Source organism: Topomyia yanbarensis, chromosome 2, assembly GCF_030247195.1.
Source record: "Topomyia yanbarensis strain Yona2022 chromosome 2, ASM3024719v1, whole genome shotgun sequence".
In the NCBI taxonomy this organism is placed as follows: Eukaryota; Metazoa; Arthropoda; class Insecta; order Diptera; family Culicidae; genus Topomyia; species Topomyia yanbarensis.
Window position 1 is genome coordinate 425573401 of NC_080671.1, and position 19702 is coordinate 425593102.

At 38.4% G+C, this 19702-nt stretch overlaps 1 protein-coding gene across 7 annotated transcripts; it reads right to left on the reverse strand.

The window, feature by feature from the left end:
- Nucleotides 1–637: 637 nt before the first annotated feature.
- Nucleotides 638–19454, reverse strand: LOC131685309 (sensory neuron membrane protein 1). 7 transcript variants are annotated; one of them, XM_058968944.1, is made up of 9 exons: nucleotides 19314–19433; nucleotides 18046–18137; nucleotides 17090–17357; nucleotides 2664–2821; nucleotides 2206–2602; nucleotides 1849–2145; nucleotides 1524–1727; nucleotides 1289–1467; nucleotides 638–1221 (listed from the first exon to the last, which is right to left on the reverse strand). In XM_058968944.1, the coding sequence occupies exons 3-9, from the start codon at nucleotides 17207–17209 to the stop codon at nucleotides 939–941; spliced, it is 1638 nt and encodes a 545-aa protein (XP_058824927.1). In that variant the 5' UTR covers nucleotides 17210–17357; nucleotides 18046–18137; nucleotides 19314–19433; the 3' UTR covers nucleotides 638–938. The 7 variants fall into 7 exon arrangements, with proteins under 7 accessions (XP_058824927.1, XP_058824930.1, XP_058824928.1 ...); XM_058968947.1 differs by lacking the exon at nucleotides 18046–18137 and having other exon boundaries at nucleotides 19421–19454; XM_058968945.1 differs by lacking the exon at nucleotides 18046–18137 and having other exon boundaries at nucleotides 19314–19438.
- Between the last annotated feature and the right edge of the window lie 248 nt (nucleotides 19455–19702).

Genomic DNA, 19702 nt, shown 5'->3' on the forward strand with positions numbered 1-19702 from the left:
ATTTTCCCATAGTACCAAAAATTTCAATCGAAGTGAGCGGAAGTCTAGAATTGTACAAAAGATGTGAAATTTGGCATCTGAGCTTACTTTGATATTTGTCACAATATGAGAGGGGGGCCTTCGAGAACTAAAAAAAAAAAATTGCCATGCCCTAGTACATATGTTTCGTCGTCCATTACACATCACACAGCAACTGTATCTTCCCCCACTTGGCAACAGTTTGCTGATGATCATCGCAGTTTGGGAAATTTTGATTTCATTTTCTCATTAATAGTTTAGAGTCCCCGCTTCATCATAACCAAAAAGATTTGATTAAATTCAGGGAAGTTCTATGGAGCCAAACTCCTCGACGACAAAATGCATCAAATTTGCCCTATATTTACCATCCGAGTACGCTCTAAAAATATTCGGTCTCAATAGTGATTTTTCATCGCGCTACTATAAACATGGCAAGTGCGTGTAGGCATCGGTACCCAACGTGATACCACGCACTGTTATGTAAAAACCTCTCAAGCAAACTGAATAGAATATTGCGCCTAATCGGCAGATACTCGACATAAGAGAAAAATATTGTTTGCGCCTAAATGTTCGCGTTACCTCTACCGCGTGTGCAGTACACTGAAATAAAACACCTTAACGCAATGATAGTAAATCAACGAATATTACTACGTTCAATTTACTTTATATATTTAAAAACTGTACTTGCTCTAATTCATATGTGATGGCATTGATGTGAAGTATTCTTGAATTGAAAGGGTTACAGCTAAAAACTTGCAGCAACATTTTAAACCATGTTGTTTTATGTTAGGTGCCTTTTGTAATATTTGCCTTGTCTGAAAAATAATTTTAAACGTATTCTGCTTGTAGTTGATACCTGGTTCTCGCTCGTTCAGTTAGGACCCCAGAATATTGATATCTCCCTGGTACTGCGTGAAAGGTTAATATTTTTCCGGCTGCATCTCGGCTGCTATCACCTTCGGTGGCTTGTCCATCCGATCGATTACCGGTGGCAGATTTCGACTATTATTCAAGCTAACCAGATCTTTATTATTGTTCGAATTTCGCTCGTCTTTCGCTGTTCCGTTGCTACTTTCGACCGTCACCGGGGTAACGTTTACCGTTTTTGAGGACAATTTAAAGTGCATAAAACCGGCTCCGATGGCACCGAACGTTCCAATGATGATGGTCAACCATTTGACAGTGGCATTGAATTTGAGACCACTGGTAGAAGGGGAAACGGATAAGATCGAATTAGATCGCGTTTAAAACAAATAACAAATGTACGTACAGGAACAATTGATATTTCAACTGGTTGGTCCATGTTTTATTCAGCGTTACGCCTTCTTCCACCCAAATAAGAGGTAATGCTACGGTAGGCAGTTGCCCGAAGACTTCGTGGTCCCTGATCGGTTCCAACTGAAGATTAAACTGCAACCGTTTGGTACCAGAAACCGGTGTTCCGGACATCTTAAAAGAAGTAAGCGTCATAAACAGTATTTTGAGTCATTCCAACGCATCCCTACCAATTCGAACTGAATGTAAACATTATGTTCCTTATCATTCGGCTCCAACCCGTCAACATCCTCACGTAGCTTCGGATCTGCATCGATGAAGTGCGGCTTTGATCCGAGTAAGGGTGCCCCCAGACAGGGCCCCAAATCCATGGTTCCTTTCGGTGGACAATCATCCGGAGGGTCCCGACAGAAACAGTGGTTTTCCGGTTCGTTCTGAATGGTTAAATTACAAATTGAATATTAAATTACAAATTTTCTATAGTAAAGCTCAAGGCAATTTTACTTTAGTAAACTAAAAACTGTCAATAAGGATTCTTGAACAAACTTAATTTACCTTTAAATCCCCAAAATCCAGCTTAAACAAACTCATCGGCATCCCGGCAAACTTGGATTTGCCCACGTAGTGCGCTCCCAACGAACGACAGATGTCCGGCGACCAAGCCCAGAGTTTATCATTCTTCGTCAAAAATGGCGGGAAAATGGTAGAATCCGTCCCGATGTACTGATTGCACGAATCGCCATCGTAAACATCCATTTCGGTTTCATCATTGAAACTAACAATTCGTCCCAAGTCCTTGATGTTCTTCGCACCTCGATAAACGACCCACCGGCCAGCATCCGTTCCATTTCGCTGCAATATAATAACTATTTTGAATCAACAAACAAAAAACAACACCTCGTCTCGTCCTACCAATCCAAACATCGAAAACTTGAAATGGGTATCATTCAACGGTTGCATCATCCCCTCCGACTCCAGCCCCGAACAGAGCGCCTTAGAGGAAAAGTCCTGGCTGCTACAATCTACCGGATACCCGTCGAACAGAAAGTCCATAACTCGGAATGGTCTGAATCCGGTCATCGGAGCGAAAACAATGGCAGCTCCTTTGGAAACCAGCGGCATCATAGCCTCGCGATCTTTTTGAACCATCAGAAGGGCACCCAGTAGTAGCAGATCCGGTAAAATGATTATCTCCTCACCGGTGTATGGCGCCGATAGATCCGGTCGAAAGATGAACGTGTTCTTCAGAGTGTAGGTGAGTGTGTCCTCTTCCACATCATCTACCGTGTCGTACTTTTCCTTCCACTCCCTAGCGGGCAAAGTGAGATCAGTGATCTTCGAATGCTTTGGCGGCTTTAAATAATACTCACTCGAAATAGAACGGACCAACGTCTTTCACTCGGGGTTTACCACCTCGCATAATTTCGTCCGGGTTTGTAACATTGAAGAGGTGAATTTTGAAGTCCAGTGGAAACGGAATCTTTTCGTACATTCCTCGCATTTGAGTGCCCGGTTTGAGCACAACATTCTGGAAAACAGGTGTTAAAAATGTAATACAGGTTAAATGTTTAAAATAATTTAAAAATAATAAGTTTATGAATTTTTTTTTCGATGGGAACTTATTGTGGTGATTCTGTGGTTTTAAATGTTGACTTCGCATGTTAAATAGAAGATGAATCCGGTTCAATAACAATGTCTGAAAGGTTGTGAATGCGTTGCGATTTCGTCCCATCAGAATCCGACACTAACTTAGTGACAGGACTAAGTTAGGATACACTGATAGAATATATTTGTAAATCGCTATGCATCAGTTTCGTACCGATAATTTTCATAAAATATACGAATTTTTCGTACATATAATGAATCGTTCGTAGTTCGATTGAAGCACATTTATTTTTTATTACGAGTTTTTCGTGAAAACCACGAAACGACTTTCGTTGGCTTATTACGAAACAGCTTCGTTCGGCAATCGAATTGTTCGCTGCTATATACGAATATCTTTATAATATTTACGAGCACCATTCGTCGAACCGTCAACGTCAACAGAGCTTCAATATGGAGTCATTGTTGCTATACGTCATATAATTGTTGATGATCACGACGGTCTCGGTCTGGCTATTTAGTAGCCGTATCCGTGTCCGCCGGTTTCAGGAAGATTTTCTAAACCTCTTCCGCTTCTAGTTGATCCAGAATCCGGAGCAGTACGGATTCGGGTTGAGCCATCGCTCGATGGTTTTGTATGAATAATTTTGAGTTTTTCTCTGCTAGAGCAATGTCAAAAGAATATGCTATTAAATACGAAAACTTCTCTTATGGCGTTTTCGTTTTTTCTTGATGCTACACCGGTGTAGTGCAAAGAAAGAGATAGACTGATTAAACCCAAGTTTGAATGAGTGTAGCACCGACTACACCGGTGTAGTGCACTGTCAAAAACGAATATGCCATTAGATGACCGAAATGAATTCGTGCGACCAACGATATTGTTCGTAATATACATAGACGTTTATTAAAATAAACAAAACATTTCGTTTCATTCACGAAAAATAATGTCGTTATCAACGATAACATTCGTCCGGGACATTATGACGCACACTGATATTGGGATATTATAACGCAGTGGTATTGCGTCATAAAGTCCGGGATAATATGACGTACTTATAGTTTCGGATATTATGAGGCATAGGCACTGCGTCTCAACGTCCCGGGTCATAAGATCCCAAAAAGGGTCATAACGTCTGTGACATTGTGACGCACAAGAATCCGAAAATAAATATGCGTCATAAAGTCCGAGACCTTATGACACACATTCGTTTTCGAATGTTATGGCGTACTCGTTGTGCGTCATAATGTTCCGAATGTTATGACGCACTATCGTTTCCGGATCGTATGTCACAATGGACAAGTTGGACACTGTTACGCACTTATAGTGTCGGATATTATGACGCACAGGTACTACGTCATAATGTCCCAAAACAGTGAGCGTCATACCGTCCGGGGCATTATGACGTACGAAAGTGTGTCATTATATTCGAAAGTAAAAATGCGTCATAACATCTGAAGTTATTCTTGTGTCACAACGTCCGATATAGTCCTGTGTCATAATGTCCGGGATCGTATAACGCACACTGATATTGGGATGTTATGACGCAGAGGAGTTGCGTCATAAAGTCTGGGATAATATGACGCACTCATTGTTTCAGATATTTTGACGTACAGGTACTGCGTCATAACGTCCGAAGTCATACAGCATTGGGGCATTATGACGCAGTTCTTATGCGTCATAATATCCGAAACTATATGTGCGTCACAGAGTCCACAAAATCAACTGCGACATAAGATCCGAAACGAACGTGCGTCATAACGTCCGGGACATTGTGACACACAAGGTGTGCGTCATAAGATCCGAAAAGAAATATGCATTATAAAGTGCGGGAACGCATGACGCATACCTGTTTCCGAATATTATGAGGTAATTGTTTACTTTGGGTACTTCTTCCCTTGTAAGCGAAAGACATGTTTTTCGTTAAAAAATATGCTAGTTTAGTGTTGTAGATTCTTAAAAAAGGAGCGGGAAGCGAAAATTTTAATAATTCATTAATAAGCTTAAAAATAAGTTGTACCTGCTAACCTTACTCGTATGCATAGGCGTGCGCAGCCTTTTGCATTAGGGGGGCTAACGGCTTAAAAACATTCAGTTATGTTAAACCTTCATTATCGGGTAGATTTCTGGTAAAGGTTCGATTGCAAAACAGTTATTTTATTTTGTTGTTGAAATTGAAGTTGCTTCATTTATTTCTTAAATGTAGAAACTGGTTTCTCAAAAAAGGTAATCAAAGTATTTCTGTATCTAATTATCATCCCATTTTAAGTAGGCTTAAAAATTAACATTAAAGATTTTCAATTTCCTAGAAAAAAAAATTCTCTTCCTAGAGAAAAATTTTCTTTGACGCAAAACAATTCTCACGTTTTTTTGCAATATGATTTTTTTGAAGTTAGTAAAATTAACCATTTTTCAGTCTCACATAACTCGTAAACTATTGATACATGGAATTTTTTAAGAATATTTAAAGTTGTGATTTCGTATGAGTTGACTAGAATTTTTTTAACATTTGCTTTATGTATCCTGCAATAAACAAAGCCCATTTGATGCTTTCAATTGGAAGTATGCTTTAGCATAAAATGTTATTAGAAGAAAATGATGCGTATTTATTGTAGTTTAACGATACATTGCACAGTCCCATAGTCCAATAATATATAAAAAATATATCGGTAAGAGCGTGTTTTTATCTCGTGATTTATTGTTTCAAACTTGATTTTGACAATAATGAACTGATTTTTTAGTATATAGATGAATTCTTAGGGTGGTTCGCTATACTGGTGTATCTTTGATTGACAAAATGGGGGCAACGACAAAACATATTTATTTATTTTCTTTTGTAAACCCAAGCTGTTAAAATAATCAACATTGGTCCGTATACATAGCCTCATAACTCTGGCTGGTTGAAGAAATCGGGTCGAAAAACTGACGAAATTAGGGGCTGATAAAAACGGGTTATCACTGCATACCGATAAGTTCAATAATATTGATAATTGATTGCTCGTCGGAATTTTTTTTGTCGAACTGTAGTTATAAATATTAGTATATTTATTAGACAACGTTACTAGTAGCTGTGTACTGAACGATAATTATCGGGTTTAGGTGGATATGGAGTGCAGAAAGATGAGTATGTTTGTATATGTATTCGAATAATTTAACTAAAAAATTTGAATTTGGCTTTAACTAACTTTTTCCTTTGATATCCCTCGCGAATTTTTCTTTAAAATGTTCCTTTTAAACTAGGCTTCAGCTGCGCTTGTCTGCGCCCAGAATGCCTGGAGAATCTAAGATGTTGTATATGTTTGACGAGTTAGTACAAGACGAAAAATTTCATTTCACATTTTAAAACTATATTATTTATAATTACTTCAGATCTTGAAATTATATAGCCTTATTATTATTTTCATAAAATTTCTTTTTGATCGGATCATTACAACTTGAGTTATGAGATGAGTTATGAGACACTGCTTTTTGAAACATATGTCAGAATGGAATATTCAATGTACGGCTCACTCTACTTCGTACCACAACGATGTTCTCGTTGCGATTCATACCATATCCGTAGATCCAATTCAAATTCACAAATAAATTTGAAGTCATGAACTATTGCTCTGTTGACATTAAAAATGTCTTACTCCACTATCTGGGGCTAGGTGTCATTCTAAAATCTAAACTATCTCCCATGTAACGAAACTATGTAAGGTTTGCACGCTTATAACTCCGATATTACTAGATGGATTTTAATCATTCATACACCAACCGATTCAGAAACACCTAACTTAAATATTGGTAATAATTTAATATCTCCCCAATAAAAGTAGACTTTTGCAAATTGGTAAAATTAAAAAGTTCACAAAAAACGGGAAAAATACCATTCGTGAGGCAGATTTCTCAGACACAGCCGTCAAAAGAGGGCAGCTTAGTTGCTCAATGAAACACGAAAAGTCATAAATAGAAGCAACGCATGTCCGTTTAAATCAGTTGTTGCTCTTATCCCATCCGAGCAACATCGTCTCCGGGCGATGCAATAAGCGCTATCGATTTTCGGTAACGTTGGCATTTGCACACACTCGCACCTAAGTGACTAAACCATATACGGTTAGTTTATAAATAGAGGTGACGCGTACCCGTTTGAATCAGTTTTTGTTCTCTGTTCGGGCGGTGGCCGTGTGCGGATTTGTCGGGTACCAGCATGGTGTCACAGAATGATTTGCAAAGTGGGTGGGCGGGGTGGTTTGGATTTAATTCAATACGGTGTGTGCTGCTTAAGGTTCAAGTTACCTTTTTTAAGCATGTGTTAGAATTGAACGCTTGGTAGTGTGGGTAGGAAAATTTGTGTTCAGCTTTGCCACCGGATTATCCATTTAAACCTTTTTAAAACTCTAAAAGAAGAATGTCAGTCGATTTATTAGATCATCACGATTCAATTCATGCAAAATACCTGCTGGAAAAACCATCGGCTTAGCTAAACGGTGCTTTTGAAAAAGTGGCTGTGGTTTTTTCATTGCGCAGTTGTGGCGCGTACCCCAGCTCGGTGTGGTAGTGTGATAAAAAATCACAGCCACTTTTTCAAAAGCACCATCCAGCTAAGCCGATGGTTTTTCCAGCAGGTATTTTGCATGAATTGAATCGTGATGATCTAATAAATCGACTGATATTCTTCTTTTAGAGTTTTGAAAATGTTTAAATGGATAATCTGGTGGCAAAGCTGAACACAATTTCTCTTACGCATACTACCAAGCCTTGAGGTAACTTGAGCCTTAAGAGTGTTGCGTTTGAAAAAAATATATTTATTTTTATGCATGCGTGTGCGTTGTAACTTGTTAATCCATGTTTACGGCGCTTTGTAGCTGCGTAGGGTAAAGAGCTAATTGGTTTTCATGTTTCATATTTCGGTTATATGTTTTTTATCAGTAAGGCATCTGATAACGTGCTTCTGTAGTTATTGCACTGTTCAGCAGCGTAATATTTTATATAGGAGAGTACACTCAGGTTTTTTACGCGGATTTTGAAATTTACGCGGTTTTCATTAACGCGTTTTTTTTTAAATTTACGCGGTTTTCATTTACACGGCCTGTATCCCCTGCGTGAAAAATCTGAGTGTAATTGCATCGGAAACAATCACATTCCCAGCAGAACTTTTTGTTTTCTAATTTCAAACACTTTTGTTTCGTACTGCACACAACGGAAAATTTTAAAACAGAACTTACCGTCCCAGCAGCAGTTGAAGCGGGTGTTCTTTTTCGATTCAAATTCAAGCCATGTCTTAAGCGTTACTGGACTTAAAATTGTTTTCCCAGTTTAACCAGTCAGAATATCTGTCCTACCCTATGTATTTAAAACACAGTTCTAATTGCGTTTTAAGGTATACAACAAATACGGTTGGGTATACTAATTTAAATTTTAAAATAAATCTGTTTTAAATTATGAAACAAACCGCTGTACTGAAGATATAATTATGTCAGTCGTATTACCACATAAAACACCTATATAACATAAAACGCTGCAGAATTGGTTTAATAATACAATGTTTACACTACAGAGTTATAACACGTTTTAATAATTAGCAACAAGAAAAATGTCACCAAGATAGCATAAAAACCCGTTTTAACTGGTAGTGCGAACGTTGCATAACAATGTAATTTATCTAATAATTTCATTTTTCCACCACTAATCGATCAAGAAATACTTACACTTAAGATTGTTTACTTAAGTTCATTAGTACATTATTGAAAATTTAAATGGAAAATGAAATTTCATATTTTATGGAGAATCTGTATATTTCCGTTGGCGGGCGTGGGTTTCCTCATCACAGCTCTCAATATGGAACTTTTCTTTTGACTATATTTTCTGGACAGACCAGCCTATTTTTACTAGATGGATCAGCCAAATAATGCCAATCACCTAGTGAGATACTTGATTAATTAATATATTACCGTTAAAAGACCTTCAATAAATTATGTTTTAATGGGGAGGGTATATAGCACATTGTAACATATGAAAACAGGCGAGTGAACAAGAACGTGTGTCGATATGTGTGATAGATAAAAAAGCTATATTTTTAATGTCACCGTGGTCGTGTCCTGTACACAACCCTTTAATTTTTTTAATTTTATTGGTATCGTAATGAGGATATTTATGCGGAAAGCTTTATTTTTACGGTGGCTAAAACACGTTGTATTCTTAAAATTTTTTAGGGAAACATGCAAAATTAATTTGAAATTTTGTCGTGAGCTTGCTATTATAATCTCATTCCAAAATTGAACATTGGTCTGTGATTTGGTTCACGAGATATCATGTTCACTGGAAACGATATCAAAATATTGGCGTTCAAGCACAAAAGCTGCATTTTCAAGAATTTTCAATAAAAAATCATGTTTTTTTTGCAAGTATATAAAAAATGTACTATTTAATACTCTAAAAAATATTAAGGCAAAAATAATGTTAATTAAATATGAATAATTAGTGTAATAAGAAAGGCCATATCACACTGTTAGGTGGATACAATCAAGTTTTAATGTGAAATTCGGATTCAGCGACCCAAAATTACTAAAGAAATATAGTTTAGTTGCGATATTTGCATTGCACATATTTATAACCCCCTCTCTTAAGGAATGGAACCACTGTGCATTGTGGGTTTTTGCGGTTTTTATTCGTCTCGAATGAAAATTTGAGCTTTGGATTTTATACCTGCATTTAATTTCTGCACAAGCTGCTGGTCAACACCTCTGGCTGCTTTTTTCCAGTATCTGGTCATTGAATTAGCATCCTTAGCCATGTTTCAATTTTGTATATTTATAGAGTGTATAGATTAGGATTGGGTGGAATTCCGGGCAGTTTGGGGAGTTTATCCTATTCTCAAGGACGTTGACGTCATTATCCCGGTACTGCTATTGCGCATTCTTACTGTAGTAGCTACTCGCCAAATCTGGCAAAAACTTGGGAAGGACCTAATTAATCACTAGATGTTTTTAAGACTATCGTAGATGTATAACTCGGTTCATATTGTAGGTTGTGATGAAAATCGGAGTCTTACGACCATAACTGCAAATTTACTGCCAGATCATTCACTTTTTCCGGCAGACTTGTCTGCAACAACAATTTTATACTTCTTGTAAATTTGTGATCTTTGGCAACATAAAGCTTCTGTCCCGGAAGCTGTTTAAAATCAAATTTTCATTACCCTTTCAGATGCATTTATTGAATTTGTTCAGATCCTGATCATGCATCTTTCAGACCCGCGATTTTGGCCATAATGTTTTGCTTCACGGTCCAGCTCGATTGCTTGATAGCCCTACACGAAAACGATGACATCGCTTCGACAACACAATGGCACCTTCAGGACAGCAGACCAGGCCCGTGCGCACGGGGAGGGGGGGGGGAGGTGGGTTGGGGGTTCAACCCCCCCCCCCTATGAGCGTTTTGAATTACTTTTAAAAATTTATTATTTTCCTGTCCAAGAAAAAAATATACTGCAAACCGTTTGGACGCATAAAATGTCATTTGAGTTCGGTCACTCTAGAAACAAGTCAATGACGAAACCAAGGACGAAACTTTGCGAGGGTGGCTGGAAAGGGATGTATGTCAAGTTTGACGGCTTCTCTGAAGGATCGGTTAACGTTTCGAAAAGCTTCTATATTAGCAAAAGTAGTGAGTAGAGTAGTGAGCAGATGTCGGTCAGCGGGCTAGCAACGGCAGTTAAGGAGGAAAAACACGCAGTTAGAGAAAATCGGGATATCGTTGTCTAGAGAAATTTTACCGCCGATGATTATTCCGTTAGAGTGGCAGCGAAATGGATCGCGAAAATGGGCATCGGTATAGGGTAAAATACTGCCGCCAAGAAGTTCTCAGCACCAGCTAGCAGATAAATAGGAACGACTAGCACCAAGAAGGATAAGAAACCCGGCGAAGGTGGTTGTAACCAGATGTAAATCCTTATGGTCGACGCCCCCGGATCAGTTCATGTACCAACAGGGTACGATATTTGCAGCAAACCTGAGCAGGTGAGAGATATCGCGAAGGTTTGAATAGCAAGTAAAGAAATGTAGCTATGGATAAAAACATGACGATTAACACAAAACAAAATAAGCAAGAACACAATCCTTACTAAATCAATACTTAACGGTTGCCCCGGATGAACGAGGATTACGGGATACAAAAGGTTTAAGTTTAGTCTGTTGGCTTAACAACTACTGCAAACCAATCCGAATCCACTACGAGCCAGCAGGCAACGCACAGTGGTCGGAAATGCCAAAAACGTCACTAGAGGCCAAACCATTGAATATATTCATAGGGTATCTTTGGAGGAATTGTTCGTAAGAATATTCCCCACAATCTGATGAAAATTAAACTGAGGCATGGCATGGATTTATAAAGCGTTTTCTAAGGCAGGCAAACCCCTTAAATTTAGCTTTTTAATATAGCTTTTTCACTGTGAACGATGTTCCAGACAAATGTTGAGATATTAAAACCACTAAATTTGAGGGTGTTGCCATAGAAAACGCTTTACAAATCGATAAAATTAAATCCTACAAGTTCAACTAGTTGAACAAAATTCTTTATTACGAGCATTTCTAAAACTTTGTCGAAGACACCGACTTTCTACCTCGTCAGCATAAAAAGTTTTTTTTTAATTTGATCGTAGTAAGCCATGCCTAATTTTATTTTTTATCAGGTTCTGGGGGAATATTCTTACGAACAATTCGTCCAAAGATACCTTGTGAATATATTGTTTATTGTTGTTTATTTATTTTCCAACTGACTTTATAGTCTTATTGAAATTTCCTTAAAACTAATCAGTAACACAACATTGAACATTATACAACAACTATGACGAATCAACATGTACAATACACTTTTCAACAATCGAATTTGTAGTACTGACACGCAACGGGAAAACTAACTAATGCTACAAATGTGAAGAATGTGCCATTGGTGCCCATGGAACAACAGATGCACGGTCACGAAATTCACGACATCGTATTCCTGGTGGCCATGTTCTAGCAGAAAGAGCCCGTAGTTTAACACTCGCATCTAACTCTACTTTGAACGAAATGTATCCCAGTGACGTTGTATCTTGCCATGCCGAAACAAGTCGTCGGACAGTTGGAGCACTTCTTCAGGAATCAGGAATCAGTAGCGTCTGGCTCAAATGGCACGTTCCCCATGTTGATCGGAGATTTGTGCCTTGCCAAGAATCGTCTTTTCATCATTTTCCTGACGGGAAGGATTGGGGAAGTGGTAAGGTTAGGGTAAGGAAAACAACGACACAGAACAATTAAAACAGAGCATTCTGCACCCCCGGAGTGATGCTGAACGATCTGCAGGTGCTACAACAGCAGGAATAAAACTTCCAACCCCCGGAGGGATTTAGAACCTCTACTCAAACAGTGAGCGGATATATCAACACCCCGAGGGGATATTGAGATAACAGAACGACAACACCCCCGAAGAGATATTGTCATTCAAATACGGCTAAAAAACTATAGCTCTTTACCACACTGGGTTAGGAACAAAAGCACATCCTTAAATTTCAGCTCTCTGTACATAGGTTCATCTTTGTATGGAGAACCAAAAATCCGGATGCGCAATTGCATTAATACAGGGCAATTGCATTTCAAATGATATGATGTTCCGTAATCGGATTCACAAAGATCACATGAATAATACTCAGCGCGCTGAATAGTAGCCATGTGATAATTGAGTTCGCAATGTCCAGTCAGTGCCCTGACCAGAATACTGCAGTTGTGCTTGGAAAAATGCAACACATTTTTTGACATTTTCGGACTCACATCCGGCAGAAAAGCCTTTGTTTGAATGCAAGTTTGCAAGCTACGCCAATGGTTGGCATGTTCAAATGCAGCCCAAGAGCAAATCTTGTGCTTTATTCAACTTATTCACAGTGGTAGAACTGGTTCTGGACCAACGAAATCAGTCACAGCGCCAGCTCTAGCCAATTCGTCCGCCCATTCATTTCCAGTAATACCGGAATGACCGGGTACCCTTAGAAGGTAGATAGCATTTGAAATGCTAAGTTCTTCGATTTGAGTTCGACATGCGATTACTAATTTCGATCTTGAATCTGCCGAACTAAGTGCTTTCAGGGCAGCCTGACTGTCAGAGCAAAATAGATTCTTTTACCGCAAATTCCCTGTTGAAGTGCGGATTGTACGCCACACAGAATCGCAAAGATTTCTGCTTGGAATACGGTACAGTATCTACCAAGCGAATGAGATTGGTTTAATCTCATCTCATGACAATAGACACCAGCACCGGCTCGGCTCTCCAACAAAGAACCGTCCGTATAACGAACTACGTATTCTTCAAGTTGTCGCTCCATCCAGCCAGACAGCCATTCCTCACGAAGAGAAATTCTCACATTGAAAGTTTTAGAAGGAAAACTACATGTGAGTGTAAGGTCACTGGGAGCAAGTGTATATTCATCCCAAGTAACCATTTGGGGCAAACAGTCTTGTGTGGCTAGTTACACGATCTATTGGGTTACTGTTCCAGAGCCCAGTAACCGTAAGACGGTATGCACAAGAAAGTGCTTCTTGTTTCAGAAACACATGTAGTGGTTTTATGTACAAGAGTGCCTCGAGAGCAGCAGTAGGTGTTGTCGAGAACGCACCAGTCATCGCCATCAAGACCATTCTCTGAAGATGGTTTAACTTTGATTGGATTGTCATGACTTCTGCCTTCTGCCCCCAAACAAGGCACCCGTATGCCAGTATTGGTCTAACAATTGTTGTGTGGATCCACTGAATGTACTTGGGTTTAACTCCCCAAGATTTGCCGAAAGCCCGTCTACATTGGCCAAAGGCCATGCAAGCTTTCTTGATCCTGAAATCGATGTGAGCTGTCCAATTAAGTTTTGAGTCGAGAATTACCCCAACGTACTTAACTTGATCTTCGACAATAATTTCAGAGTCAAAAAAACTGCAATGGACGAGCTCCGGTTGTAATCCTTCGTTGCGTGAAAAGCACCATTGAGGTTTTATTTGGATTACCTGATGGTCCAACATGAAGACACCACCGCTCAACAACACATCAGGCTTGTTGCATCAAATCAAAAAGTGTGCCAATGCAAATACCGGTGATCACCATATGACAATCATCGGCGAAACCATACGTCGGAAACCCAAGCTCATTTAGTTTTCTTAACAAGCTATCGGCGACAAGGTTCCATAGAAGTGGTGACAGCACACCACCTTGAGGACATCCGCAGACACTCAGTTTCCTCATCTCTACTTGTCTTACCGATGAGCACTGATGTCGGTTGCTAAGCATTGCGTGTATCCAGTTCGTGATATATGAAGGTACTCCATGATCTCGTGCTGCTTCCAAAATGGATTCGAAAGACACGTTGTCAAAAGCACCTTCAATATCGAGAAAAACTCCAAAACTTGATTGCTTTTGTGAAAAAGCTTTTTCAATGTTGTAGACAACATTGTGTAACAGGGTGGTAGTAGACTTCCCCCGCTGATATGCATGTTGCATTGCATGCAGCGGGTGCTCGCCCAAGCTACCATCCCGAATGTAGTGGTCGATCAAACGTTCCACTTATTTGAGAAGGAAGGAGGTCAGACTGATCGGTCTAAAGCTCTTTGCCTCCCCATAAGTGACGCGGCCACCTTTGGGAATGAATTTGACAGTTATTTCCATAACTAACATACTTCAACCCGCCGGATGCCGCGCGGCCACTAGGCTGGTTTTGTCCGGAGAAAGATAATAGAGTTATCAACCTCCTAGTGGACCACAGCCAGTCCATATTCCTGGTGGCCATGTTCTAGCAGAAAGAGCCCGTAGTTTAACACTCGCATCTAACTCTACTTTGAACGAAATGTATCCCAGTGACGTTGTATCTTGCCATGCCGAAACAAGTCGTCGGACAGTTGGAGCACTTCTTAGTCCCAAGCAGCAGGTCACGAGATCAGAAACTTCTTTTACGGTGACGTCGTTGGCGATGTTCGAAAGAAACAATTTAAATCTGCTTTCTGATTGTTCTCGAATACTAGAAGATTGATTTTCCCACGTAGACGATAACGGATCCATTACTTCATCTGCTGTTTTAACACGCTCTGGAGAAAGGTTCGATTTAGCCAAAACACTATAGCTGTTCAGTGATTCAGTTAGTTGAGTAATACTGGCCTTCAGTGCATTAATCTCATTTCCACGTTCTTTTTCTCGCAGTTCTGGAAGAGAATTAATTGAGTTAATGCAGTTTCGAAAACGAACGTTTTCCATCAGATCACGATATCTATCGCACATCCACACTACGTTTGAGTTACTGCATGCCATAAACTCCTCATCTGATAGTCCAGTGCATTGCTTGTGGTACAACACAACACGACCACAGAATCCTTCGCAGAATGTTGAATCCGCACATCCAATAGTAGATTTGCACTTGCCGCATATTTAATCCATTCGATTCATTGTGTTCGTTTGGTGAAGGATACAAAACATCACGAAAAATTGCGCTTGCAAGCCGTGTGTTGTCAGCAGAACAAACGAAGCAATCGATGTGAAGATACAAATTTAGTTATGGAAATTCTAACTTGTTTTCAATTATTCCGGCTGAATACGATAGTAAAACGTTAACTCTACGAGTTTTTCACTTTCTACAATAGTTCGAAACAAAAAAATCGTCCGATTACTGAGCAAAAACTAAACATTTAGCGAGAGCACGAAAGCAGCAACCGTTTACATTATGGCATCGCAAAAAAAATTTTTTTTTGAATTCTCAAAGGTCCCCCCTCTCATATTGTGACAAATGTTAAAGTAAGCTCTGATGCCAAATTTCACATCATTTGGACAATTCTAGACCCCCGCCCACTTCGCTTGAAATTTTTGAAATTGGTTCTATGGGAAAATATGGAGGAAAAATATATTAAATGCTATAACTTTTGAAGTAAAATAGAGCGAAATGGAACCAGAGGGAACCAAAGGGCTCAAGAAATTATGGTGCTAAAACCTAAGAAGAATCGGTATCAGGAGAACTAGATTCACCGCCGGGGACTAGACTGAAAAGACCGCGACTAGACACCACCAGTCTCGGGTCGTCGGGGCACCAGCGAACCGGACGCCCTGCTCCACCGGAACTGGTGGTGTGTCGCTGTAAGGATAAGAGTGGGTGCTGTGCACATTAAAAACCCCTCCCCGAACTAATGCCGTAAGATAGTGCCGAGGAAGGATCGGATTCCATGCAAGAGTAGGTAGTTGTTTTAGCGGGTCGGGTTGCTGCCCAAACCAGTTCCCCGAGTTGTTGGTTTCTGCCTGCTCAGAGCTTTTTCGATAGTTTATCTGTTTTCTATATAAAAGGAAAAAATGCACCTAGGGTGGATGTACCAATAGTCGCATACTTAAGGAAAACTTTTGCTAAAAAATCGATGAATAGCCCTATGGGCAATGTTAATACATTAAACAAAAGCGTTCAATCCCTACTTCATAGGAAAAACATAAAGATGGTTTAATAGCCAATTTATGTATTCAAAACCGCTTGTACCACTATGGGAACACATGTACCAATAGTGGTGCAATCGCTAATTTCGGTTCCTATTGTTGTAAATCCCATTGATTTCTTATGGGACTTGCAACTATAGGTACATTAGATCAGCTATAGGTGCAAGGGAGCTCAAAATGCATAGAAAAGCCATTTTTTCAACAGTTATTGGAGCAAATTTCAAGGATAACAGTTTTATTGTCGCATAATCTTAGTGCGACGAATCGATAAAAAAATATTTGTTGATGGTTGGTACCTTAATTAGGCTATAACCCACTACTGCAACTATAGGTACACCTCAACTATAGGAACACCCACCCTACATAGTACAGACATTATCCAAATTTGTCGAACTACGTCGATTTTTGTATGAGACTAGGAAAAAGCTTTTAAAGTTTGAGCGAATTCTATACATTTATATTGTAAAAAATATCAAATTTATAATGAAAGCAAAAAATTCCACCTTCAAGCCAATTCAAACAGACTAAAAAATATAAATAAAATTGATAATTTTTCAAACAAATTGTTTTTTGCAACCGTTCTACAAGTACATCCATACAGATCAACGGTTTATCAATCAAAAGGACGCATTGAAGCCACCTAAGTGAAACTATAATCACGTTGCACAAATTCAGGCAAATCAATATTTTGAAATCCAAAAACTATTTAGCATCCATACTTCATCGCCATAAACCTACCTGTTTCAGCATAAATTTCAACAGAGGTGGAAAAATTCCGTAACTGAACGTCAATCCTCCTACCAGCGTACAGGCACAGATAATGGCAATCTTTTTAAAATTCAACTCATCAAACTTCATGTTTTGCAGCTTGTTTTGTATCACGATAACGACAGAGGCATCAATTCTTCCACAATCAGCAACTCACTGTACACTGCCGCTAAGAGCACACACGTTTCTTGTGTTTAACTTTTTTCTATTATTCATCAAGTTTCCACAGTGTTTTATGCTGAACAAACGGTATGATTTTTTCAGATTAATTTAGGTTATAATTAGTAGTATAGCATGCTAAGTATTCAACAACTAATCAGGTTAACACTCTCCTGAGTCCCTATTAACTTATTAACTTAGGTCATTAGACATCTTCTCGATGTTTAGGGACGTCGATTTTCATGACAACTTTAACTTCATTATAACTTAATGCTTGCTATTAACATCGGTTCGTCGCTTGACGAGTCGTTGATGTTTCCAGAAGAACAAAGGACTAGGCGTCTTCGCCAATTTCCTGCAAGTATGATGAGTGCCACTGAGTTGTGTTGGAAAAAGGTTTTGGAATACCACCAGGTTAACGCTGAAGGGAATTTATTTATTTCAATCGAGTCAAATCAGTAAAATGTTGACTAGAACTTGATGAGTTTTTTTTAGATTATTAAAACCGACAGTAATATTAATCTGAACAATGTTTTTCATAGTCGAGAAACTTGTTTGTGATTCTATTAGCTTTCTCAAATGGTCTAAAAAACTATGAGACTGCAATTTCCAAATTTACTGTAAATGTTAGATAGCAATAATTAAACTTTACGTTAGTAGAGGTTTCCCAGAACTATTTCCTGCGCCGTTCTTAGAACTTTTGTTGCTTGTAATGTGAAAGAACCTCTTTAGTTGCTGAATATACAAGAAAAATTAATGCTTCAAACCATTACGGGTAGCAGCGTTTGGATCAAACTTTAAAACATCGATTGGTAAGTGATATTTTATTAGGTCATTGAAATGTTGGTAGTTATGCACACTACAGTACCAAAAAAACTATAGTACCGCAAACCGGGGTGACTTTGATCACTCGAAACTTTTTTCGTAGATCGCTTATTAAACCAGAATAGTCTACCGAATCATTTTAATTTGAATTGATTTTTACTCTAAACTTATAAAATACTGATTTGTTATACTTTTTGAGTATATTGTTCGGTTTTTGGGTACAAAAACTACAAAAAAACCGAAATTTGACTTCACCTGATTTTTACGAAGCTTCGTAAAGTGCCTATTTTTCATAAAACAAATAAATCTTAGATTTGAGCAAGAGTAATAAATTACAAGCGAGTTTTTATTTTCCTTGAGATTGGGATATGCTAAATTTAGTGTTTAGAGTTTGTTTATTTTTAATACATTTTTTTTAAACTAGTTGGCAATAATTTTAAATTATTCCAATTATGTTTAATATTCCAACGTGTTAAAATAGATGAAACTTTTTGTACATTGATAAAACACTGAAACAAAACAATTTTAGCAGTTTTAAAAGTTTTCAGAATCTTTTATTCTAGTTGGACACAAATTATACGAATTTTGGTTACTCGAATTTTACAGTACATTGAAATACTTTGTATAATACTAATTAACTGCCGTTCTAAGCATAATTGTCCCATGTATATAGGGAGTCCCATAGAACATGGGACTAATATGCTTTTAACGGCAGTTAACATCTATTTAACAATGAGTATTTTTCCATAATTAGTTTAAACAAACATTTGAATGAAAAGCATTGACATCAATAACTTAATGTGGGTGAACATGCAGGCTATCAAAGTCACTGCGGAACACGAAAGCGGACTTCAACTTGTAATCATTTTTGAAAAAATAGCTGTAAGCGGACAATTTTAGGTAAAACCATCCAATCTTGTTCTCCATACATCAGTACATGGTTTAAAAATATTAAACTCGAAAAAAATGCGTTGCGTCTAAAAATATATCATGATCACTTAGAAAAGTGATCAATGTCACCCCGGTTTAAGGAATTTAACAATTGTCTGAGTCAAATTATCTAATTGTGAATTTTTATTTAGAATTTTATAATCAGAATACGATTGCTTGAATATTTTTTTATTCTCTCCAAAGAAGAATTATTTCATAACAGTTTTTACGTAAGTTAACCACTTCAACTAAACTTCCGACTTCGACTACGTTGCTTTACTATTATTATGTTCCACATGAATTCACAAATCACAAGTTAAACTTTCAACACCAATCGGTTTCCCGTTCGAACTGCTCGATCACACTTTTTTGGCACGTTTACCTTACCCGGCTACCGAACGATGACTGTTTTTCCAATATGCAGCTAATCATCCCGGTACCTCCAAACGAACGTTGCCAATTCATGCCGATAGAATGGGGGATCATCATTTTTTGCACATATCTATAATATGTTTCAAGTTCAACTTATACCCCTCCAATCACTCACTCAGTTCCCATCGACCCGACTCACTCTCCAATCAGTTCCCATCGACCCGACTCAGAAAACACGTGTTCCACCAGACGCATTTTTCCCAAACTCATTTCCTTTCCGATAGCTAGCTGGGAAGT